Source organism: Aspergillus ibericus (genome assembly GCF_003184845.1).
Source record: "Aspergillus ibericus CBS 121593 unplaced genomic scaffold BO80scaffold_40, whole genome shotgun sequence".
Classification (NCBI taxonomy): domain Eukaryota; kingdom Fungi; phylum Ascomycota; class Eurotiomycetes; order Eurotiales; family Aspergillaceae; genus Aspergillus; species Aspergillus ibericus.
In genome coordinates this window covers 140,748-162,042 of record NW_020292138.1, presented here as the reverse complement: position 1 = coordinate 162,042, position 21,295 = coordinate 140,748, and the positions used below count along the sequence as shown (strand labels likewise).

General features: G+C 51.3%; 10 protein-coding genes across 10 annotated transcripts; 6 read left to right on the top strand and 4 right to left on the bottom strand.

Moving 5' to 3' along the window:
- Nucleotides 1-578: 578 nt before the first annotated feature.
- BO80DRAFT_437395 (stearoyl-CoA 9-desaturase sdeA) lies at nt 579-2,017 on the top strand (the record flags this gene model as incomplete). The annotated part of the gene is made up of 2 exons (XM_025721003.1): nt 579-819; nt 888-2,017. The coding sequence occupies 2 exons, from the start codon at nt 579-581 to the stop codon at nt 2,015-2,017; spliced, it is 1,371 nt and encodes a 456-aa protein (XP_025572263.1).
- Nucleotides 2,018-2,490: 473 nt separating this feature from the next.
- Nucleotides 2,491-5,311, top strand: BO80DRAFT_495915 (M3 family metallopeptidase). The gene is made up of 3 exons (XM_025723981.1): nt 2,491-4,181; nt 4,231-4,871; nt 4,920-5,311. Exons 1-3 carry the CDS (start codon nt 2,865-2,867, stop codon nt 5,110-5,112), a joined length of 2,151 nt encoding a protein of 716 aa, XP_025572262.1. The 5' UTR covers nt 2,491-2,864; the 3' UTR covers nt 5,113-5,311.
- A 77-nt stretch (nt 5,312-5,388) lies between these two features.
- BO80DRAFT_504390 (uncharacterized protein) lies at nt 5,389-6,506 on the bottom strand. The gene is made up of 2 exons (XM_025724422.1): nt 6,420-6,506; nt 5,389-6,359 (listed from the first exon to the last, which is right to left on the bottom strand). The coding sequence occupies exon 2, from the start codon at nt 6,329-6,331 to the stop codon at nt 5,600-5,602; it is 732 nt and encodes a 243-aa protein (XP_025572261.1). The 5' UTR covers nt 6,332-6,359; nt 6,420-6,506; the 3' UTR covers nt 5,389-5,599.
- Nucleotides 6,507-7,627: 1,121 nt separating this feature from the next.
- On the top strand, nt 7,628-9,453 carry BO80DRAFT_481416 (uncharacterized protein; the record flags this gene model as incomplete). The annotated part of the gene is made up of 5 exons (XM_025723380.1): nt 7,628-7,676; nt 7,750-7,975; nt 8,063-8,115; nt 8,190-8,797; nt 8,868-9,453. 5 exons carry the CDS (start codon nt 7,628-7,630, stop codon nt 9,360-9,362), a joined length of 1,431 nt encoding a protein of 476 aa, XP_025572260.1. The 3' UTR covers nt 9,363-9,453.
- Nucleotides 9,454-10,889, bottom strand: BO80DRAFT_179651 (uncharacterized protein). Its single transcript, XM_025714007.1, has 2 exons — nt 10,625-10,889; nt 9,454-10,569 (listed from the first exon to the last, which is right to left on the bottom strand). The coding sequence occupies exon 2, from the start codon at nt 10,562-10,564 to the stop codon at nt 9,545-9,547; it is 1,020 nt and encodes a 339-aa protein (XP_025572259.1). The 5' UTR covers nt 10,565-10,569; nt 10,625-10,889; the 3' UTR covers nt 9,454-9,544.
- On the top strand, nt 10,890-11,830 carry BO80DRAFT_179674 (uncharacterized protein). Its single transcript, XM_025714008.1, has one exon. The coding sequence runs from the start codon at nt 11,161-11,163 to the stop codon at nt 11,629-11,631; it is 471 nt and encodes a 156-aa protein (XP_025572258.1). The 5' UTR covers nt 10,890-11,160; the 3' UTR covers nt 11,632-11,830.
- On the bottom strand, nt 11,559-12,999 carry pre8 (proteasome core particle subunit alpha 2). Its single transcript, XM_025720106.1, has 5 exons — nt 12,827-12,999; nt 12,753-12,772; nt 12,654-12,704; nt 11,979-12,584; nt 11,559-11,927 (listed from the first exon to the last, which is right to left on the bottom strand). The coding sequence occupies exons 1-5, from the start codon at nt 12,868-12,870 to the stop codon at nt 11,809-11,811; spliced, it is 840 nt and encodes a 279-aa protein (XP_025572257.1). The 5' UTR covers nt 12,871-12,999; the 3' UTR covers nt 11,559-11,808.
- Nucleotides 13,000-13,144: 145 nt separating this feature from the next.
- BO80DRAFT_467378 (E3 ubiquitin-protein ligase MARCH) lies at nt 13,145-14,754 on the top strand. Its single transcript, XM_025722849.1, has 2 exons — nt 13,145-14,115; nt 14,167-14,754. Exons 1-2 carry the CDS (start codon nt 13,288-13,290, stop codon nt 14,293-14,295), a joined length of 957 nt encoding a protein of 318 aa, XP_025572256.1. The 5' UTR covers nt 13,145-13,287; the 3' UTR covers nt 14,296-14,754.
- Nucleotides 14,755-16,688: 1,934 nt separating this feature from the next.
- Nucleotides 16,689-17,807, top strand: BO80DRAFT_323322 (uncharacterized protein; the record flags this gene model as incomplete). The annotated part of the gene is made up of 2 exons (XM_025715150.1): nt 16,689-17,365; nt 17,438-17,807. Coding segments are annotated over 2 exons (1,047 nt in total), but the record flags the coding sequence as incomplete, so codon positions are not given.
- A 596-nt stretch (nt 17,808-18,403) lies between these two features.
- On the bottom strand, nt 18,404-19,696 carry BO80DRAFT_413557 (amidohydrolase family protein). The gene is made up of 2 exons (XM_025718064.1): nt 19,264-19,696; nt 18,404-19,209 (listed from the first exon to the last, which is right to left on the bottom strand). Exons 1-2 carry the CDS (start codon nt 19,563-19,565, stop codon nt 18,495-18,497), a joined length of 1,017 nt encoding a protein of 338 aa, XP_025572254.1. The 5' UTR covers nt 19,566-19,696; the 3' UTR covers nt 18,404-18,494.
- Between the last annotated feature and the right edge of the window lie 1,599 nt (nt 19,697-21,295).

Below are 21,295 nucleotides of genomic sequence, written 5' to 3'. Positions count from 1 at the left end.
ACGGCAGCTTCTGGCCGGGCAGTGGCCATCGAATCAGAGGCGGCCCAACAAGCTTAGTTGGACGAAGGGCCGGCGCTGTATGGTTGGAGATACTCCGACCTGCCATCGTGGATGCTCTCAGTGATCCGGACACCTTCCAGACGCGCCCGAATAGTGCCTGTTCCTTTCCTTTTCCCTGTTATGCCGGCCGGTCTCTACCTCGGGATCTTATGATTGCTTCAGTGGTCTGCCTCTAAGCTTGCCCGTCAGGCCACTCCCTTCTTAATCTGTCGTCGTTCTCGTGTCCTCATAGTCGCATCACTATTGCCCACCTTGCTTTTCCCCAACCATCATCCGCCGGTGGACCCTGGTAGAGTTCAACTGCGTCCGAATTTTCCCTCTTTCACTGGCTCAGATCTGCCGGCTTACTTCTTTTGCCATTCGATTACATTCCCCACCGTTTTTCTCCGTCGCTTTTTTATCGCTCGCCTCTTGGTCGCCTTCACCCGGCCTTTTCTTTAAACCCACCTTCTCGCCCATCTGTCCTTCTCACCCTTGTCCGAAACATTCTGAAGGGTACGAAGACAGACGACATCACCATGTCTGCAAAGCCAGCAGACGCCTCCCGGCCTCGCGCCGCTGACCCCAAGAAGGTCCACATCGCCGATACTGCCATTACTAGCAGCAACTGGTACAAGCACGTTAACTGGCTGAACGTCTTCCTCATTATCGGCATCCCTGTGTATGGTTGTGTCCAGGCCTTCTGGGTGCCTCTGCAGGTCAAGACTGCCGTCTGGTCTGTCATCTATTACTTCTTCACTGGTCTCGGCATTACCGCAGGTAGGTTCACCTTGGGATGAGCAGTCAATCTCATAGACACGAAATACTGACAGACCCTTGCTTGACAGGATATCATCGTCTGTGGGCTCACTGCTCTTACTCTGCTCGTCTTCCTCTCCGCATCTGGCTCGCCGCTGTTGGTGGTGGTGCCGTCGAAGGTTCCATCCGCTGGTGGGCGCGTGATCACCGGGCTCACCACCGTTATACCGATACCGATAAGGACCCCTACTCCGTCCGCAAGGGTCTGCTCTACTCGCACCTTGGATGGATGGTCATGAAGCAGAACCCCAAGCGTATCGGTCGTACCGATATTTCCGACCTGAACGAAGATCCCGTTGTCGTTTGGCAGCACCGCAACTACCTCAAGGTTGTCTTCACCATGGGCCTGTTCGTCCCCATGCTCGTGGCCGGTCTTGGCTGGGGTGACTGGTGGGGTGGATTTGTCTATGCCGGTATCCTTCGTATCTTCTTCGTCCAGCAGGCTACCTTCTGTGTCAACTCCCTGGCCCACTGGCTCGGTGACCAGCCTTTCGACGACCGCAACTCTCCCCGTGACCACGTCATCACTGCTCTGGTCACCCTTGGTGAGGGATACCACAACTTCCACCACGAATTCCCCTCCGATTACCGCAACGCTATTGAGTGGCACCAGTACGACCCCACCAAGTGGAGCATTTGGATCTGGAAGCAGCTCGGTCTGGCCTATGATCTGAAGCAGTTCCGTGCCAACGAAATCGAGAAGGGTCGTGTCCAGCAGCTCCAGAAGAAGCTCGACCAGAAGCGTGCCAAGCTTGATTGGGGTACTCCTCTTGACCAGCTGCCGGTTATGGAGTGGGACGACTATGTTGAGCAGGCCAAGAACGGTCGCGGTCTGATTGCCATTGCCGGTGTTGTTCATGACGTGACCGACTTCATCAAGGACCACCCCGGTGGCAAGGCTATGATCAACTCCGGAATCGGCAAGGACGCCACTGCCATGTTCAACGGCGGTATCTATTACCACTCCAACGGTGCCCACAACCTCCTGTCTACCATGCGTGTGGGTGTGATCCGTGGTGGGTGCGAAGTTGAGATCTGGAAGCGGGCCCAGAAGGAAGGCACCGAGTATGTTCGCGACGGCACTGGTCAGCGGATCATCCGTGCTGGTGAGCAGGTCACAAAGATCCCCGAACCTATCCCTACCGCCGATGCTGCATGAGCGGCGCGATGTCCATGATCCTTTCGCCTTATATTCTGATGTATTTTTTGCGGCTGCTCTTGCATCCTCTTTCTTTCGACTCCGATGAGCCTTCGTATTTAATTTAGCACTCGGGGCGTTCTTTCTTTCGTGTGTTTGGCGTTGCTGGAGTTGGCCGATCTTCAAGTCGACGGAGCGGGTTTTGTGTCGACACCGGGTTTACCGCATTCATTCGAAAAGTGACGTGATGTGATGAGGAACATTGACTGTTGAAATCCTGAATAGAATTCTGATATCCAAGTCATCCTGAAGCATTTGCTTGCATGGTGCGTAGGCTCATCTAAGTAGACGTTAGACAATACACATTCGTAGAGTGGACCCCTCGCGCGGTCATAGCTCTATCCTCAAAGGGCAATCGGGAAACTGGATAATAACTGGATAATACCATGAATGATAGTGAGGGAGAGTGGAGGGTGTTCATTGTGGAGGGGAAAGCAGCGCTCCACCTGCACCTGATCGGCCGGACTTTGGGACCCTCCGCCGTGGCCAGCTCATCTTGCTCGGCATCATCACTGTCGAGCCACGTATTCGGATCAATCCATTGCAGTAGCTCCCTTGCCACCCCGCCTTTCACCAGTCTGCCCCTCCAACCGTCACCATTAGCTCCCCTCTCCGTCGCACCTTTTATCTACCCGCCTTCCTCGTCCTCCTCTTGGGCGTTCTCCTCGTCACCGTGGCTCCTCCACTTCGCCTTTCCTCTCCCGCCTTCAGACTTTCCTCCGTCTTGGGCCATTTCCGGGGCTCTCGACTTCCTACAAGCTCCCACTCTGCTTTGACCAACCTACGAAAATCCCTCACAACCGCCAGCATGGCTCCCGAACACCTCCGTCGGCCTCCTCAGGCACCACCCCTCTTCACCGCGACTGCCCAGTCCATTGTCGATGACGCCAAGCGTCTCATTGAGACTTCCCGCAAGGTTCAGGATGAAGTCGTGGCTACTGTCAAGCCCGACTCGGCTACATTCGACGCGGTCGTGAAGCCCTTGGCACAGGATGAGAATGTCATGGCGCTGGAATCCCACATCCTAAGTTTCTACCAGGCAGTGTCGACCCAACAAGAGCTGCGGGATGCGTCGTCCAAGGCGGAGGAGCTGATGGATGAGTTCTTCATCGAGGCCGCCATGCGCGAGGATGTCTTCAAACTCGTGGACGCCGCGCTGAAGAAAAACGAATCTCTCGATCCGGAATCTCGTCGTCTGTTGGAGAAGGAACACAAGGACTTCATCCGCAATGGACTGGGTCTTCCCGCTGGTCCCGAGCGTGATCGGTTCAAGGAGATTAAGAAGCGTCTCAGTCAGATAAGCATTGAATTCCAGAAGAACCTCAACGAGGAGAACGAGGGCATTTGGTTCACCCGCGAACAGCTTGACGGTGTCCCCGAGGATGTCCTGGCTGGTTTGAAGAAGGGAGAAGGTGAGAACGAGGGCAAGCTTTGGCTGACCTTCAAGTACCCCGACCTCTTCCCTACCATGAAGTACGCAAAGAACCCCGAGACCCGCAAGCAGGTCATGATCCAGAATGAGAACAAGTGCAACCAGAACGCGCCTCTTTTCCGTGAGGCCATTATCCTGCGTGATGAGGCTGCTCGTCTGCTCGGTTACCCCAACCACGCAGCATTCCGGATTGAGGACAAGATGGCCAAGACCCCAGAGACGGTCAACACTTTCTTGGGTGACTTGCGGTCCCGTTTGAAAGCCGGTGGACAGAAGGAAGTCAAGAGTCTGCTGGAGATGAAGAAGGCCGATCTGGAGTCCCGCGGTGAGAAGTTTGACGGTCATTACTACCTGTGGGATCACAGATACTACGATCGTCTCATGCTGGAGAAGGACTACTCCTTGGACCAGCAGCTCATTGCGGAGTACTTCCCTCTTCAGACTACCATTGAGGGCATGCTGAAGATTTTCGAGGAGCTTTTCGGCCTCGTATTTGTGGAGATCACCGGTGAGGACCGGGAGAAAGTGGCGTCTTCCGGCAAGGGCAGTGACATTGTCTGGCACGAAGACGTCCAGATCTTCAGCGTTTGGAACGACGAGGGTGAGGGCAGCGGATTCGTAGGTTACTTGTACCTGGATCTGTTCCCCCGGACTGGCAAGTATGGCCACGCAGCCAACTTCAACCTGCAGCCGGTATGTTGATCATGTCTAGAGTTTTAAGTTTCTGTATTGACGATGGTAGGGATTCATTGATGCGAAGGGTAACCGTCGCTACCCGGCCACTGCACTTGTTTGTAACTTCACCAAGCCGACCCCGAAGAAGCCGAGCTTGCTGAAGCACGATGAGGTCGTCACTCTTTTCCACGAGCTGGGCCATGGTATTCACGACTTGGTATCCAAGACGATCTACTCACGTTTCCACGGTACCAACACCGTGCGTGACTTCGTCGAGGCCCCTAGTCAGATGCTGGAGAACTGGTGCTGGACCCCATCCCAGCTCAAGTCCCTCAGCAGGCACTACTCGACTCTTTCACCCGAGTATCTTGCAGCCTGGAAAGAGCATGCCGGTACCACGGAGGCGCCCTCTGAGCAAATTCCAGACTCCGTGATTGAAAATTTGATCCGGACCAAGCACGTCAACGACGCGCTGTTCAACCTGCGCCAACTTCACTTTGGTATCTTCGACATGACGGTGCACCAGCCGGAGAGCCACGAGAAGATCAAGGAGCTGCCCATTTCGGCAACGTATAACACTCTGCGCAAGGAGATTACGCAGATGGAGGGCCCAGAGAGCTTGGGCCTGGGTGAGGAATGGGGTCACGGCGAGGCGACTTTCGGACACTTGATCGGCGGCTATGATGCTGGATATTATGGCTACCTAAGGTATATTGGACATCGTTGCTGAGTTTTTAGATACTAATTCTGTCACAGTTCCCAAGTCTACTCGACCGACATGTTCTACACGGTGTTCAAGGAGGACCCGATGAACCCGGAATCTGGTCGCCGCTACAGATACAAGGTGCTGGAGAAGGGAGGCAGCCAGGATGAGATGACGACACTGACCGAGTTCTTGGGCCGTGAGCCCAAGACCGATGCCTTCTACAAGGATATGGGATTGGCTTAGACATTGGGAGGATTTTGCGAGGTTATAGACTTGGTTAGGACTAGAACCTCGGGCCTGGATAGGGTAGTTGAATAGTCGGATACACTCGATTCTCAACTCGATTGTTAAATGAATGAGAATAATGAATACATTGACACCTCTGGTACACCATGTACTACACATCTATTAGGTGCCCGTGCTCTATCTGCAGAAAGTTCTGAATATTATCGTACTATCGCTTAAACTAGAGATTCTGAGCCTTCAATTTCTTTGTATCCGACAAATTAACGGGAAACGATCAGCAAATTTAGCCTAATCAAATACAGATTTCGAGTCCTCACATCTCATAACTCGATCTATCGCCCAATGTGAACGAAAAAGCAATTCATTCTATAGTGTAAACAAAAATCATGAGACGACTAGTTCCGTATTCAGCTTGAGTAGGACAAGTCCAACATGTCATTTCAACTTCTGCAGGATAGAACGCAAACCCACCATAAGTGCCGTGTTAGAAGAACTTGCATTTCTTCCGCGATAGTAGATCTCTCAAGTAGTAGACTGTGTTCTCCAAACGCTTCTTGTCTTTTTCGAGTCTACTTGCACGATCTTCTGCGTCCTCGAGATCATACTTGAGATCAGTAATCTCAACTTTGCCATCGGCGACTCTGTTTTGCAAAGTGTCGATGTTGCCCTGAAGACCAGCAACTTTAGTTCTAAGTCCGTTGTTTTCACTCTCCAGACTGGCAATCTTGTCATTAAGACCATCGACCTTGCCCTGCAAACTGGCTACCTTGTTATGTAGACCAGTACGCTCGCTCTCGAGAGTACTGATCTTGTCTTTGAGCCCAGTAATCTCATCTTCTTTTGCCTTTCGAGCGAGATGAGCTTCGATCATTTTTGCAAGTTGTCCTTCCAGTTTTCTGTTCATCCTGTAAAGCGTGATACATTGTCCCTCCAGAAAGTGAAGTTTTCGTGTCTTGTGGCGTAGCTCCTGGTAGTATTCCTCATTCAGCTGTGTATCCTCGTCGCCTAGCCGAGTGTCGTTGTCTCTTGCCTCAGAGAGTTCCATTTCCAGTTGTCTGTTACGAATTGCGAGTCCCTCGAACTCATGCACGAGGTGTTGCAAGTAGGGGTGCAGAGTTTGGTTCTCGGTTTCTCCATGGCTTGCTTGTTTCTGGTTGTGTTGTAGGGTGAGTTGCGGAACATGTTGGGTTTCTCTGGTATTGGTGGAGGGAGACATGGTGGGGGATGATTTTCTTTTTGACGATCTAGCGCGAGAACGCGATTAGTGTTTATTCTTGGTAAATAGGAATAAGAGGGGTATATACCAGAATGAATTTTGTACTAGAACTGTTCTAGTTCAGTTCAAAACTGCCAGATTCAAAACCTGGTGCAGTCCAAGCTTGAGGTGACTCTCAGACACAGTTTCATATAAAAGTCTTCAAGAAGGATCGGATCTCTCGGTACGGGGTAACTGACAAAACTTCCCACCTGTGGTTCCCGTCAGCGTGCATGGTGTAGTGTGCTTCTGCTTCTTTTATTGGGCGTTGTCATTCCTAGTCTTGGTTTCTGTCGGTGTGGAAGCAGGGGATCTGTGCATCATCATGTGGTTTGGGGAGAGATTCGAGAAAGTCCTGTGCAGAGAACTGTAAGAAAATGGCATTGTAATTGGGGGACTTGAGAACAAGGGAATCTTAATGTGTTCAAGGAAGTCTGAAAGGCTGTCCCCGGAGTCGTTGTTCTTCGACAGTATACTATCTAGTATGACTAGAGGCTGAATGCCAGCGGTAATCTTGAAGAATCAATGGAAATCAAGTTGATCTGATTTACAAAGTGCATCTTATTCGAAGTCAATCAACCAGGTATCTCAGGGTTTGATAAATACCGTGTCTATTGATGAGTCGTATGTGTATTGAAGGGCTGAAGTAAAGACGTTCCCTGGTTTCTACTTCAATGAATGAATATACGTGTTCTGATACTAATCCTACTGGAAATCATAGCAATGCAAAGAAATGGAGATAAGAAAATGACAATCGTCCTGCTAGTCTAAACTTTGTCCATCCGATAGACCCAGCGACAACTACAGGACAACGAGCGAACAAGCTATTATGGGCAGCAACCACATTAAACGAAACCTATATCAGATCTGCTGCTTATTTCTCATTCAATACCAGCGTAAGCAGACATAAATATCTCAAGCAAATATATATCACCGTTCCTCCCCATATGCCACACAACTCTAAACAATAGCCCGTCAAACTGAAGCTCACCACAACCAGCGGGAAGAGTGGAGCCGAAACATCAATCACCACCTTAAATCCAACCTCAACCATAGCAGGCACCAATTGATGTAATGTCATTCATTAAACTACTTCCAAACAAAGAAATAACTTATCTTTTCACTTTAATCAAGAGGAATGAACCGACTATGACCCCCAAGCCCCAGGCCCACCAAACCACCAAACCTCCATCCCCACACCACATCCCGCCCTGCAATTAAGCCACGCGACGCGTGAACCCACCACGAGCCCCCAAAATGAACAGACTAGATATCCTCGGCCTATCAACCCAAGACCACCGTACGTGTATTCTCTCTCCTCCCCTTCCTTTCCTCTCACACACAAATAAAGACAGATAATGGAGTCTAACCTAAGACAGACCGCGTAGTCTCCTTCCCGGCCTCGCAGTCCCTGCACGCGTCCAGCGCGTTTCCTGCCTCAGGCAGAAACGCTGTCCCGACTGGACTTGCGGCACTCGACGAAGCTATTTCCCCGTCTTCTGCAGATGCGCTATCAGACCTTGATGAGGGAGAAATCAAGGGCTTGCCTTTGGGACATGTTACGGAGGTGTTTGGACCTCCGGGGGCGGGGAAGACTGCGTTGGCGTGGGTTCTCCCTCTATCTCTTTGTCGTTCTTTCTCTTGTGGGGTATGGGGTATGAGGTGAAGTATGAGGCTGATGAGGTCAAACAGGTTAAATGCTGCTGCGGGTGCGCTTAGGAATGGGGACGGGGTTGTTTGGATAGGTTGGTGTTTTTTCTTTGCGCTCTATTGATATATGGGGTGTTTGGATTAGACATGGGCTGATGATTATATCTAGATACGGCCTCACCACTTCCCAGGCCTCGTTTGCGCAGATTACTCCGTGATCAGTCACAGCCAACCCCATCCTCATCATCTAAATCTCAAACAGAGAACCTTACATACATCCGAGCCCCTACCCTTCCGCACCTCGTTTCCCTCTTCCATCATCCACCACCATCATTCCCACCCCCCAACACAACCCTCCTCGTCATAGACTCCATCTCTGCGCCATTTGCACCCTACTTCCCCAACCCCAGTGATACCAATCACCCGCAACAAGCCCAAAAGGAGAACCAGAGATGGCTCACTGCGCGAAAATGGAATGTGATTAGTGATCTCGCGACACTCCTGGTCAAGTTCGCGAATAGGGGCAATCTTGCGGTTTTAGTGGCCAATCAGATGCATACGAGGATTCGGGGACAGGTGAGGGCGACGTTGTCGCCAGTGTTGAGTGGGAGGGGGTGGGAGGCGTGTGTAAATGTGAGGATTGGGGTTTATGGGGATTTTGGATATGAGGGGGGTGGGAGTGGGGGGCGGGTAAGGGTTGCGGAGGTTATGAAGAGGGCGGGGAGAGTGGTTAGTATTAGGGATGGGTCGGTGGTGGTCCCGTTTCGGGTTGGGGAGGTGAGTTCTCCTTTTGACTTTCTTTGACGGGAATTCTTTGGTTGGGATGACATGGTTGACTGGATCTCAGGATGGGCTGTATGCGGTTGAGAATGGGGTGGAGGGGGGCTTGAAGGCTGTTCCTGTTGTTGTACAGGAGCAGGATGAACATGTTCTGGAGGAATCTGCAGAGGCGCAAGTACAGGAAGAAGAGGAAGAGCTCGTGCTGGAGGTGCAGCCGATGCAGGAGGAAGAGCTATTACAAGAGGAACCAGTGCAGAATGAGTCACTCCAAGAAGAGTCAATACGGGAGGAGCTAGCGCAGGAAGATCATGTACAGGAAACTTCGGAGGAGAAAAAACCACTGCAGGAAGATCCAGTGCAGGAGCCACTGCAGCAAGAGTCGGTGCAGCAAGAGTCAGTGCAGGAAGCGCAGGCACAGGAGCACCCAAAGGAAACTCAGGGGCTAAAGGCACAGGACCAGGTTCAGCTTCAAGGTGATGCAGGAACTCCAACTAAACGAAAACGAAAGGCAGAGGAGATTGCGGACAGTCAAGATGAGGATGACTCGGAGGGAGATTTTTGATGGATCAAAGATGAGAGGCTGGGTTGACGACTAAAGTCGACTCTTCAAGAGACCATTCTAACCACACGCGACGCTTGAAAATATTCAGATGCTCTAATTCCCACTGTTGTTGCCACATAACGCCATCGCTAAAGATTGCTTGACGAATAATGATTGACACCAGAATTCCAGATCCTTCGAGGTCAGCAGCGGTCATCGTTTGGCCGCTCAACCCATGCTGATAGCTCTGTCATTGTCACAATCTTATCATTTCCAACGTTGATATCCCGACGCGTCTGGGTTGCAAATCCAGCGGCTGAAATGCAACATGGTGTTCGACTAGACACACTCCCACCGGCTGAACCTATACTTCGATCAGGTCCACTAGTAGCTTCAAGGTCAAAAGAACCGAGAGCAATGTCTCCATCAATCCAAATTGGTCTTCGATTCTGAACCACGGCGACGAGTCGGCCCAGCACCGCAAACTCCAGCTTCAACTTGATGCTGTATATCGCTCCCTTGAGCGTAATCTGCACCGCATAGTAGCTGGCATACTCGAGGCCCAGCAATAGCAGATCCATAACAAGCATGACGAGGTTGATCCAAACCAACTGACGCATAATCCTCTGATTCTCTTGGACAAAGCACAGCTGGAGCAGCTTCACCGTTTCCCACACGTATAGCCCGGACAGCACAATCTCCTGGATAGTGAAACCCGTCATCTGAAGTTTCTCCATGATGTTGTATCCAATCACATAGGCTGCCTTTCTGTGAACGACATTAGACCCATACGTGAGGACGGTCGTTGGGACATGCAGAAGGAAAACATTCGCGATGATCATGTAGAGCACTCTCCGGAGGATGCGCTCATCGCAAATCACTAGGTGCAGTCGTGAATATAGGACGATCGCTTGGCCGGTGACCATGATCCACCAGCCAATGGTGAGGATGGTCACAGATAGTGTCGAGTCGGCCTTCGTGAAGAATTTCAGAATAAAACCCAAGGTGTATGGAACCACGCCTGCGCAGCCCGATAAAAGCAGACTCCAAAAGTACAACCCCTTCCAACGTCGAAAAGTTGACAAGACGAGAACGACTAGCTCAGCAACATTGTAGCATGAAATAGCCATGAAGAACAATAAAACCAACTTGAATGCATCGCCGTTGCTTGCCAGTTCTCCCGTGATGCCATCGAGGGGGTCTTTTGTAGAGGACACAGACATAGTAGCTGGTAGCGATAAGAATATTTCAGGGAAAAAGAAGGATTTCCATATCATGCGCACCACACGTATATCCAGGGAAAAGCTCAAGCACCGGCGTCGCAGGCTATATTTGAAACCTGCCCGAGGTGACGCCCACGAGGTCTAATGGCTGCGTAGATTGCAACCCTAGACCTCGACCAATTGAATTCTGTTGTTCAAGCAGTTCGCCGTCCTTCGGTATCCTCGCCATCAATGTCAGCTCCCCCAATTCAAGGACTATCGACGTTGTTTCGAGCTTAGAACAATAGAGTCACAGCCATTGCGTTCACGGCAGCATTAGGCATCAAAGAGGGGTCTAGATGGTAAGACCTTTGGCCAAAATAGGAAGAGATAATAGATTTCAGCATGCACAACACACACCGCATCCGTGGTCTTGACGTGGTACAGCTATCCAAAGTAGTTCATAAAATCCGAAGCCCCTCTGACAGAGTTTCATCTAGCGTCCTAGCGTCGTCAGATCCGGGGAAGTGGGAAGGGCCCGGGCTAATCGCGTGTGAAGGAGATCGGAGAAGGCGTGGATCAAGCTTGGGCCACAGCGAGGATGGACGGGGACTGGAATGTTGGTCCAGGAACTGAGAGAATGGCGTTGGCGAGGTCGTCTCGCCCGGTTGGTAAGCCAAGTGACAGGTGGAATCCCCATTGTTGAGACCCCGCCTGGCTTGCTGTCCTTAGTAATTGCTTTTGCTGCGGAGAAATTGATGGAAGGCAAGCCATCGACGATCATTCAGGATGGCTTGCGCTGGCGGACGTGCGACTGCTGCAGTGACCCGCTTACCGCACCCCAAGGTCCAGCGCCCAGGGTTCTTCCACAGCCAGCCTGGACTTTATTACCAGGAAGTGGACTACTTTACGAGGGTCTAATTCCCTGGTCCAGCCTACCCTGCAGATGCTGTGGTCTGCAGCGGCCGATGTTTTGGAGCCAGAGAGAGCCCGAGCACGACACCCAGCACGACGGTGGCAGTCATTCAATCTCATTGACAAGAGCATTCATTCCGAATCAGGTTTTGAAGTATTACTGGCGAGTCTAGAACCGCCCAACTAACAATTCGCCAGGTCCCCGGTTCGACCCTGGAAACCATCCATGCAGCCTCCAAGTTTCCGGGTTGGCGGGACACGCTGTTATATCATGAGAACCTCGCAAGACGTGAGACATGTCTATTATACTACAAGGCTCCGTATGTCAAGATTTGTATCGTAGGGACATTTCATAGGTTGGTGAGGTAGTCCTCAATCTCCTCCTTGCTCAACTTCCTGAAACGGGGTCCGCGCGAGCCCTCGACGCCTTCATAGCCGAGCAGATGATCGGCAGGAGGACCAACAATGCCTATGATTGTCAGCAAATGGCGCCCCCACATCGCAAAGACCTGAAACTCACCAATTTCTATCGTATCACCATTCATCTCCCCCTCAATAGTTTCCTTCAGGGTCAGAAGAGCAATGTGGATGGCATCTTCCAACTCGAGACCCTCAGTGTAACGCTTTTCAAGGAATGTCTTTGCGCTCGTCGCGTGCTTTCCAATGGCTGTGGCCTTCCATGGGTAGTAACTGCCACTGGGGTCGACTTGATACAGACTGGGTCCGCCCTTCAGAATACCACCCGTCTTTCCGGTTGCCTTCTTGGGCTCGTCCTCGTCATCGCCCCGCTGAGCCTCTCCCGATTCAGGCTCGACGCCCTCATCCCAGCCGGCGATCAACAAGCTGACACCGTACGGTCGGACACCACCAGACTGCGTCGCCTCTTGCACGACGCGGGCAACATCCTGCACTAATATACGAGTAGGAGGGTATTCGTTGTAGATGCGCTTGTAACCAGTGTGAGAAACCTTACGTGCCCGGTCAACGAGCACACGGTAGTCTGGGCCCATTCCTGCATAGACCATGCCGATGTCGGGGGTGATCAGGGAGATCTTGGAGAGGGAAGGCGGGTCAATAAGCGGAGAGGAGGATTTCTTTTCGGTGGCAAGGACAATCCCGTTGGTTGCTGTGGAACAAAGTTGGTCGTCAGTAGCTATCCGCAGCTGTCGAGTTCCGATCCGGAGCTATCTCATACCTTTGATACCCAGAGCAGTCACACCCTGGTTGACAGCGTTCAAGGCATATTCTAAGGTGTGTCAGCATAGGTTTCCCAAAGCCATCCAGGTACAATTACCGATCTGTACCAGCTTTCCACTGTCGAGCCATGTTAGCAGGGACCCTAGCTATCAGATCGTGAGCTTCTCTTACCTAGGGGAGAACGTGGTCAGAGAGAAGGAGTAGCGATCAGCCATGGATGCGTGTTTTCACTTTGACAAGCTCCAGTGGGGATGGGAATGTGGGTAGGCGATGGATGAAGGTGAATGAAGATGGGATGAGGTCGTGGGGGGGATCGAGAATGGAGCTACCCTCAGGACAGCAGGCGGCAGGATGTTGACGCAGCAGCAGCAGCACCGCCGGCTGGTTCGGCGCCAAGCCGCGCCTCGGGCGGTGAGATAGGCGAGCGCCTAGTGCGGTTACTCCCTCGACCTCTTCTCCACATCGCCTTTTTAAGCTGGCCTCTTTTTCCCTCGCCCACTTTTCCCTCTTTTTGTCCCCCGTCCTCGCTCCTCTCCCGACAAACCGACCTACCAATTGACACTGCAGGGTCCAGATCGCTGGCAGATCTGAGATACATATTATGCCACTAGCTTCGAGACTTTCGGGTTAGAATGGACCTGCACAATAAGCCGCGCTGGCAGTGGCCATCAAGCTCCGCTGCCTCAGTCTCAGCTTCGGACTCTGATTCTGATGTAAGGCAGCGTTCGGAAGATATCCCGCAGCCTGCTGATACGCACCAATCTCCACCCGAGACTTCCGGAGAGCATTATCCTCCTCGTACATGTCGCATCTGCCTGGAAACCGTCTACCCTACCTTCCCTCCTCCCTCCGAACATCTGCCTGGGTTCCTTCAGTCCAAACAGCGGGTGATTTACAAGTCTTCAGACCCGGAGTCTGGTCGATTGCTTCGCCCCTGCAAATGCAAAGGATCCTCCCGTTATGTACATGAGGGATGTCTTCAGCTTTGGCGCCATGCGGACCCAGGCTATGGCAAGAGGAATTATTGGCACTGCCCGACTTGCGGCTTCCACTATCGCCTAGAGCGTCTCCAGTGGGCGCACTGGATCAGTAGCCCCTTGACGCAGCTCGGACTGACTCTAATTGTCTTAATGTTTACTATCTTTTTGCTTGGTTTCGTTGCTGACCCGATCATTAACCTTTACGTGGACCCCATGGACCCCATCCTCCGTTCAGACTTATGGGACACTCGCCCGGTGACGAGTACCCTACTAGAAGACAAGAGGACTTCCTGGACCGAACACTTCGTCAAGGGTTTGGCCTCATTGGGCTTTCTGTCCTTTGTCAAGGCTATCTTCGCCCTCTCTTCTTGGCAGGGATTGACTCTGCGCGGCACTGGTATGCTTGGTGGGGGTAGAAACAATGGCCGGAACCGTGTCGCGTGGCTGGTCATAGTTATTGGGGTGGGTAGTTTTCTCTGGGTATGTCTGACCACTATGACTTCCATTTCCATGCCTACTGACCGCATCTAGGCTGTTTATAAGGCTGTAAGGACCTGGAGCTGCAGGGCTTTAGAAAAAGCTGGGGAGCGTGTCATGGATGTTCCGTTGCCTGACGACGAGGATGAAGATGATGTGGTTTCTTCCAGGAAGGACGATTGACCGATCCAGCGTATGCCGTCCAGTATCGAATATTCGTATCAACCTTGTTTTTTGTTTTCCCTGTTCTATATTCGCTGGCGATATTCCACGCACAACTTTAAGTTGTCACACTCCTGTCAGTGAGGTGCCAATTAGTCAACGTGCGCAGAAAAACTCTGATCCTCATTAACTTCACAGTTCATGGCTGTTAAGCAGGATGGCTGGCGATGGCGTTTTGTCTTTGCCATTTTCACCTGCTTTGTTCATCAGCCATGTCTTGAGGGAGGGTCAAACTGCATCTTCTCGGTCAATCTGATCGAAATGATCAACTTAGGCGCTACATGGTGCTTGTTAGCCCTGTTATGGTGCTTTTTTTGCGCTGTTATGGTGCTTCTTAGCACTATTATACCGTGAGCGTCGCGAATCGAGATGCAGTACATTCTACATACTAGGTAGTATTTAATACTTGTTGATATACCCATCTGTTATCTATCAGTGTCTCCTATACTGGTGAGTACCATGGCCGACCGTATCAGTTCCGTACATGGTTAGGCATAGTAACAACTCCTCTAATAGACATCAAAAAGGGGGAAGTAAAAAATTTCTAGCAACTCCTTGAGGTTAATGGACCCCCAAAAAAGTATTAAAGGAGTATAGCTCAGCGCGTTGCAGTGCCGATGTTTCTGCAACCTAGTACATCTCAGCCCAATCTGTAGAATATCAACAAAGTACTCATTGGACTTTCAGATCCGCGGTGTCCCTTGTGCTAGCTAAGTCTGTGCTCACTGCCCAGTTGTTTGGAACTTTGAAGTCCAGGATACGGAGTAAGTACTACTAAATAGTTTTGGAAGAGCCAAAATGCGGGAAGGGCCGTCCCGTCCATCGTCGCTGCTAGTCATAAATCTAGAATTAGATACTACATGGTAAATCCTTCCTTAGCTATGATCTGGCAACATTGTTCAGCTTATCATTAGTGTAGTCGCTTGGCTGTGATTTGTGAACTTATCGGTGGTTATTGCCTACCTTGAGGCGGCAGTTACCAGTCCTTCTTTGTGATAGATCTCAAAAGGGACATACCAAGAAAAATATTTGCTTCTCAGTTCTCTGTTGATCTTCTTATCAGCATCTGCATAGGATGGAGACCATTCATTGCAGATCCTATTGCACCTCTGGGGCTTTCTTTGTTTGAATTTTGTGCTACTAGGAGTTCCTTTTTTACTCTCCTCTACTGGCCAATTTAATCCAAGGGTAACGTATGAAAAGGGCAAGGCAGGGCCAGTTCTCGCTGAAGGGACATTCTGCTCGCAAATACGTACGCTACCCGTTACATAAAGTCTGGAGAAACTGGTACGGAATGCTCCCTAAGTCTCTGAGGAGTCGAGCTTTTATCAACCACTGTACGGCGCAATGCAAATATATTTCGGATCCTATGCAAATCCGCCGCAAAGGAGATACTATGTCGTTGGTTTGAATCATGTCACAAGGAACGTAACTTCGCTTGTTTCAATTCAGTAGCTTCCGTAAACTAAGGTCCGTAGGTCAGCTGCTACTAGACACGATTGCATTGCAATGTCAACATCGATGCCTGCATCCTTTGTCAGCGTTGACAAGTTGGCGTGACAAGAAAAGTGTTAATCAAAGACAGAGGCTTTGCTGGCGCTACCAGCCTCGCTCCCACCAGAGCAGTGCCAAAAAAATGACTCACTATATTCACAACTGCGCCAGGGAGTGGGTTGGGGGCGGGGAAAGTGAAGCAAGAGACGACCAAGGACTCACCAACCATTTGCCTGTTCATTGTTGTGAATCGCGTCTCGGCGTGTCCCTCCTCTTCCATCCTCACTATTATCGACCCATTCCGTGCTGCTCTTTGGCCTCATGTGATGCTGTTGTTCATTGAGGTATTAAGCAGTGCACGTCCTCTCTTGCTCTTATAGTCATTGAGTCTCACGATCTCTACGCTGTGTGAGCTTTTGCTCGCTATGGCTGCTCCCTTAACACCTACCCCAAACGGTGGCTCAGGTATTCGAATGCATAGGCCGCCATTAGCACCTTCCAGCCACGAACAGTCAAGGGCCATGACTCCGGATATAGGTCTCTATGAGTTCTTCACCCAGAGAATTGCGTACCTCCAGAGGCGTTGCGAAGCAGCGGTAGATGAGGACAATGGGATGGTCTTTCAAATGGAAATGGATGATCTCAGTCCTGACGTTGAGAACAAACCGGAAAGTTCCATGAACTCCACGCAAGCAGTATGCGGAGAACCAAGACCCGCTGTGAGTGAAGGAATCACGCCCAGTTTGTCCGCGATCAGCGGCATTCAGAACACAGAGAAATTATTCAATGGCTCTAGCCCCGACTCCAACTCTACTATAACCCCGGTGTCTCAACACGAAACAGAGAGTAGCAGCAAAACAGAACCATTTCCTGAATACTACAAGTCGTGTGAGACAGAGGAAGCTCACGCAGACAAGGAAGTGGAAAAGGCGTACGAGACCGCTATTTCCAAAGTTTGTGAAGAGGTCATTCGATTCAGGGAAGTTAGTTCAGACGTGACTTCTCCTCCCCCGTTCACCATGGAAGACGTGAAAAATCCTGGCTCCAAGTGCAATGACAAGAATGCCACTCGAAGTGACAGTCCTGTTCCGCTATCCTTTCACATGGACACCGAAGTTACGACTCCCCAGCTGAGTGAGCACTCAGAAGCTGATCCCCGGCCTGGCTTAGCTATCCCTGAGGACCGCAAGAAGGATGTTCTCGAGGAGATCAGAATCATGGTCAACTCGGATCGCATGAGGCCGGCCACCAAGAGACGATTCGTCGCCATGTGCAACATTATCCTCCGCATCGAGTATCTCCTTTTTCGTAGACATCAGACTCCCGTCGATCCAGTGAGCTTCCTGACCGGCGAGGAAGTCGAGGAAGTGATGTACCTTGCAGGGGAGATTATGAAGTATCTCACCATCATCGACAACATCCTCCTACAGGAGCTCGATTATGCGCAGCGTGTCCAGCACACGGTCAAGTACATCGCCGATGACACGCGCTACAATGTGGTGACTCGCTTCAAGAACATGGCCGAGGTCATCATCAAGTCAGTCCAACTCCCCTCACCCTGCTCTCACCCGTTTCTCAGAAGTAAACCTAACCTATTTCTCCCATACAGCAACCTCAACAAACCCCGCCCGTCCGAGCAACGCCTCTTAACCGTCTTTCTCGACTTCTTCGACTCCTACATCTACACGGATTTCATTAGCATCCGCCACCGCCAGCTTCGAACCGAAGAGAATTGGAGCCCCACCCGCATGCAGATGACTCGTTGCATGGTCGACATCTGGGATATGATCAATCGGGCTATCGAGAACTACGATGCCATTGTCAAAATCACCATGGATATCAAACATGAATATGTCGAACCCCACTTCAACGAGATGAACGAAGCCCCGCGTATCTGGCGCAATGCTATGATCCAGCACCACATTGAGATCCAGAGCGCGCGAATGCGCCAGTCCGCACAGCAGGCTCAGGCTCGTGAGCAGGCCCGTGAACACGCTCGCATCTTGGCTGAGCAGCAAGGGGAGAATGACGGTACCTGTGGTGAGAGTGCTTTTGACCAGGACGAAACCCTGATTGGCTCTGAAGATAGTTGTGATGCTATCGTTCAAGATCAGGACCTTGCGCGCGATGTGTCGAGTGACACTGATGCTGGTGCTGCGATTTGAAGCGACTATAGTGTTGATTGGTTGGTTGGTGATCATACGACTAGCCAGCTCAAACTGTCTTGAAGATCAGTCCCTGGCTAGTAAATAAAGTTCATGTTATTAAGCCGAGTTTGGGGCAGAAACCAGGAAGCCTGTCAAGGAGTTGTGATCCAGCGGGATGAAGCCGACAACAGAAAGCAAACGGCCTGAAAGAAAAAAGCAACGAAAAAAGAATAAAAAAAGCAGAAACGGAAAGAAACAACAAAAGCGACACGGAAGCATGAAGATACACAAACGGCGAAACGGTTATGTGATACCACGGTTCGGATATTTGATGTTCTACATGATGTACTTTGACCGAGCGAGAGGCACATCTACAGGGTGCAGTTAGTCTCGACGATGTATTCTGGTCTGAACATCACAGCTCGTGTCTTTAATCAAATGCCATGGCATATATTTGATTTGAACCAACCAGTAGACTACTTTCATTTCGTACAACTCTACCAGACAGGTAGATAGGTATCAAGCATTACTATCCTTAAACTCCCCCAACTTGAACAACCTCTTCGCATTGTCCCGTCCAATCTTTACCTTATCGACCAAGTTCAATTCCGCCCCATCAAACCAATCACATGCGTCCGCGAACGTCTCGAACGGATAGTCAATCGAGAACAGAATCCGATCTGCTCCAACCTCCGCCATACAGAAATTCAACGTCGTGGTAGAGAAATGTCCCGACGTTGTGATCCAGATATTCTGGGCAAAGTACTCCCGTATCGTCTTCTTGCATGTCTCTGCCAGTCCAAGTAGCTTCTTCCGATCCTCGAACCAATGGTTAATCCGCCACATGTCAAAGGGGACGTGTTCACCGAGATGGCCCAGGATGATCTGGAGGTTGGGATGGCGATCAAAGACGCCGTTGGTTACCATTCCCAAGACGTGGAGACTGACGCCCTGTGCGAAGCTGAGAGGCGGTCCGACGAGCCATTTCCGGTCCGCCCAGAGCTTATCGTAGATTGTGCCGGTAGGGTTGCGCGGGTGTAGGTAGAAGGGTACGTCGAGCTCGGCGCACGTTTGCCAGAAGATGTCCCAGTCTGTGTTGTCGTAGAAAATCATGTCGTCGCCGTCGGGGCCGGCGCGTTGGGTGTCGTTCACCAGGGCGCCTTTGAAGCCGAGGGTTTGGACGCAGCGGCGGAGTTCGGTTGCTGCTTCTTGGGGGTTGTGCATGGAGAGGGTTCTGGGTTGTGGTTAGGGGTAGTTGTTGAGAGGGGGGAGGGGAAGGGAGGCATACGCAAATGCGCCAAAGCGATCTGGCTTCTCGCGGATTTGCTCTGCGATGTAGTTGTTGATCTCGACGGCGAGGGCTTGCGCTTCGACGGGATCCCAGATGTCTTGGACACCCGGGGCTGTGTAGGAGAGGATCTGGTATCCGACGCCATGCTTGTCGGCGTATTCAACACGCAGCTTGTTGATATCTGTGATCTCCTTGACGTGGGTCTCGGGGTCGGTGGAGAATAGACTTGCCCACCAGCGCGTCTTCTCTCCGAAGCGAGGCAGCGCAAAGGCTTCCTCAAGGGCGATTTTGCCAAGCATCGTGAGGTTTGGCGGTTTCGGGTGCGAGTAGGGGTTTGGAGGCTTAGATACAATGTAGAGGTTACTTGAAGAGAAATGAAAGCAACGATAGTAGGGGGATGCTGGCTATTTATGAAGCCGCTGTATAGATCTCGCGGTGATCATCTCGTCGTCAGAGGCGGGTCGGGAGCGGGTAGGTTCCCCCTCTCGTCCCCTTCCCGACCGACCCATGGACTTAGCGTTGCATTAGCTCGAGTTCATGAGCGGGGTTCGTAGGATATCCTTGTTCTGATACATGGCTGGAGAGTCTGTTTCCGACGGTCATGGACAGGTGGTAGGGGTGATACTAACAGATGGATGGGCCAATATCGTCACCGGAAGCTATGCAGAAGGGAGGTGCTTTGCCAGCATCAAGAGAAGCTGGCAGTTGCTACTGGTATCTTATCTTATATTACACGGCCACGACTCGGATGATTGCCCAGGGTGGTTAATGAAGATCTTATGTTTCATCGTATTTGCCTGGACAATTGGCAATGGCCAGTCTTATCTACAATAGAAACTGTTGTCGAGATGCGGGGTAGTGACGTCTCCGACACGTTCTCAGTTTCCCTGGAACAGAGCAGAGCCAGGTGATCGGAACGGAAACCCTGAGAGAACCATCGGATAGGAAAACACAATCTACCTTGGATAAGGCGTCAGTGGCCTGCATCCGATGTGCCTGGCGTGATCTGATGGTGTGGGACCGTCCCCGCACGAGGCCCGCACCCGTAAGCGACGGAGATCCGGGGCCGCTCTGAAGTCTGAATCCTGAACCCTGAAGAGTCTCGGCAATGGTTTCCAGCCATCTTTGTTCCGCTGGCAGGTCTCCGCTGTAACCCGGCCGGATCATCCATTCAAGGTTCGGAATAATAAGTGCCACGATGTCGACGGGTTCAGCGCCGGCTTAGAAACTCTATCTTTGGCATCATCTTGGGTTGCATAGCCATGCGGAACCCACAGCCACCTTGACGGTATCGATGGTAACCTCCATCGCTGCAAACGAGGCTTGTACAACCTCATGATCGCCCATTGATCATCGAGAAGTTCGTCATGGGAGACTGGGAACCATGTTCTCGACCCTGGCCAGAGGCTGTCTCTTAGCCTCGAGCAGAGGCCAACCCCAGATTCTCAATGTTCTATCATTGGGTGAGCTGCCAGTCTCACTGCCTCTTTGTTTTGCATGTGCCCACTCACCACTGCACCACCCTTTTGTTTCCTCCGTTGCCAATCAGACCACCTTGGGGTCTTCCGCTTTCCCAGAGACTGATCAAGCATCTGCGGCCTCACAACCTAGCCTGACGTGGTGGCCCGTCGCGGTCGTCGCCTCGTGATGTTGGCTGATAAGGTGAGTTGATATTTTTGCTGCAAAGAATCTGTGATGTGTCTGTCCTCCTTCATATCTGTACTGCACTATTACCTCATCCCTGGATCACATCGCGCGTGGTAACGGATCCTTTGTATGCACCAAACTATAACTCCCAAAAAGGCAGACCTACTTGGCTAGCCTGATACCGTCCACTCTTCACGTATCCTACTTCTTTGTTGTCGCGTGTATTCTTTGTTATAGCACGAGCTGGAGTGGCGCCAACGGTCCAGCCAGCTCTGCTAACCCCGTTATGGAATGAGCCATTCACAGTGCCATCCCTCTGACTAGTCACTGATGCCCGCCTGCATTTTCCTGTTCAAATCGCTCTTAGCTTGTTCAACGGCCT

Coding starts and splice junctions, on each gene's coding strand:
- BO80DRAFT_495915 (XM_025723981.1), top strand. CDS start 2,865: ATGGCTCCCGAACACCTCCGTCGGCCTCCTCAGGCACCACCCCTCTTC. Junction 4,182..4,230: donor CCAACTTCAACCTGCAGCCG/GTATGTTGATCA, acceptor TGACGATGGTAG/GGATTCATTGATGCGAAGGG. Junction 4,872..4,919: donor GGATATTATGGCTACCTAAG/GTATATTGGACA, acceptor ATTCTGTCACAG/TTCCCAAGTCTACTCGACCG.
- BO80DRAFT_504390 (XM_025724422.1), bottom strand. CDS start 6,331: ATGTCTCCCTCCACCAATACCAGAGAAACCCAACATGTTCCGCAACTC.
- BO80DRAFT_179651 (XM_025714007.1), bottom strand. CDS start 10,564: ATGTCTGTGTCCTCTACAAAAGACCCCCTCGATGGCATCACGGGAGAA.
- BO80DRAFT_179674 (XM_025714008.1), top strand. CDS start 11,161: ATGTTGGTCCAGGAACTGAGAGAATGGCGTTGGCGAGGTCGTCTCGCC.
- pre8 (XM_025720106.1), bottom strand. CDS start 12,870: ATGGCTGATCGCTACTCCTTCTCTCTGACCACGTTCTCCCCTAG. Junction 12,773..12,826: donor CTGACCACGTTCTCCCCTAG/GTAAGAGAAGCT, acceptor ATGGCTCGACAG/TGGAAAGCTGGTACAGATCG. Junction 12,705..12,752: donor TGGAAAGCTGGTACAGATCG/GTAATTGTACCT, acceptor GACACACCTTAG/AATATGCCTTGAACGCTGTC.
- BO80DRAFT_467378 (XM_025722849.1), top strand. CDS start 13,288: ATGGACCTGCACAATAAGCCGCGCTGGCAGTGGCCATCAAGCTCCGCT. Junction 14,116..14,166: donor GGGTGGGTAGTTTTCTCTGG/GTATGTCTGACC, acceptor GACCGCATCTAG/GCTGTTTATAAGGCTGTAAG.
- BO80DRAFT_413557 (XM_025718064.1), bottom strand. CDS start 19,565: ATGCTTGGCAAAATCGCCCTTGAGGAAGCCTTTGCGCTGCCTCGCTTC. Junction 19,210..19,263: donor GATCGCTTTGGCGCATTTGC/GTATGCCTCCCT, acceptor ACCACAACCCAG/AACCCTCTCCATGCACAACC.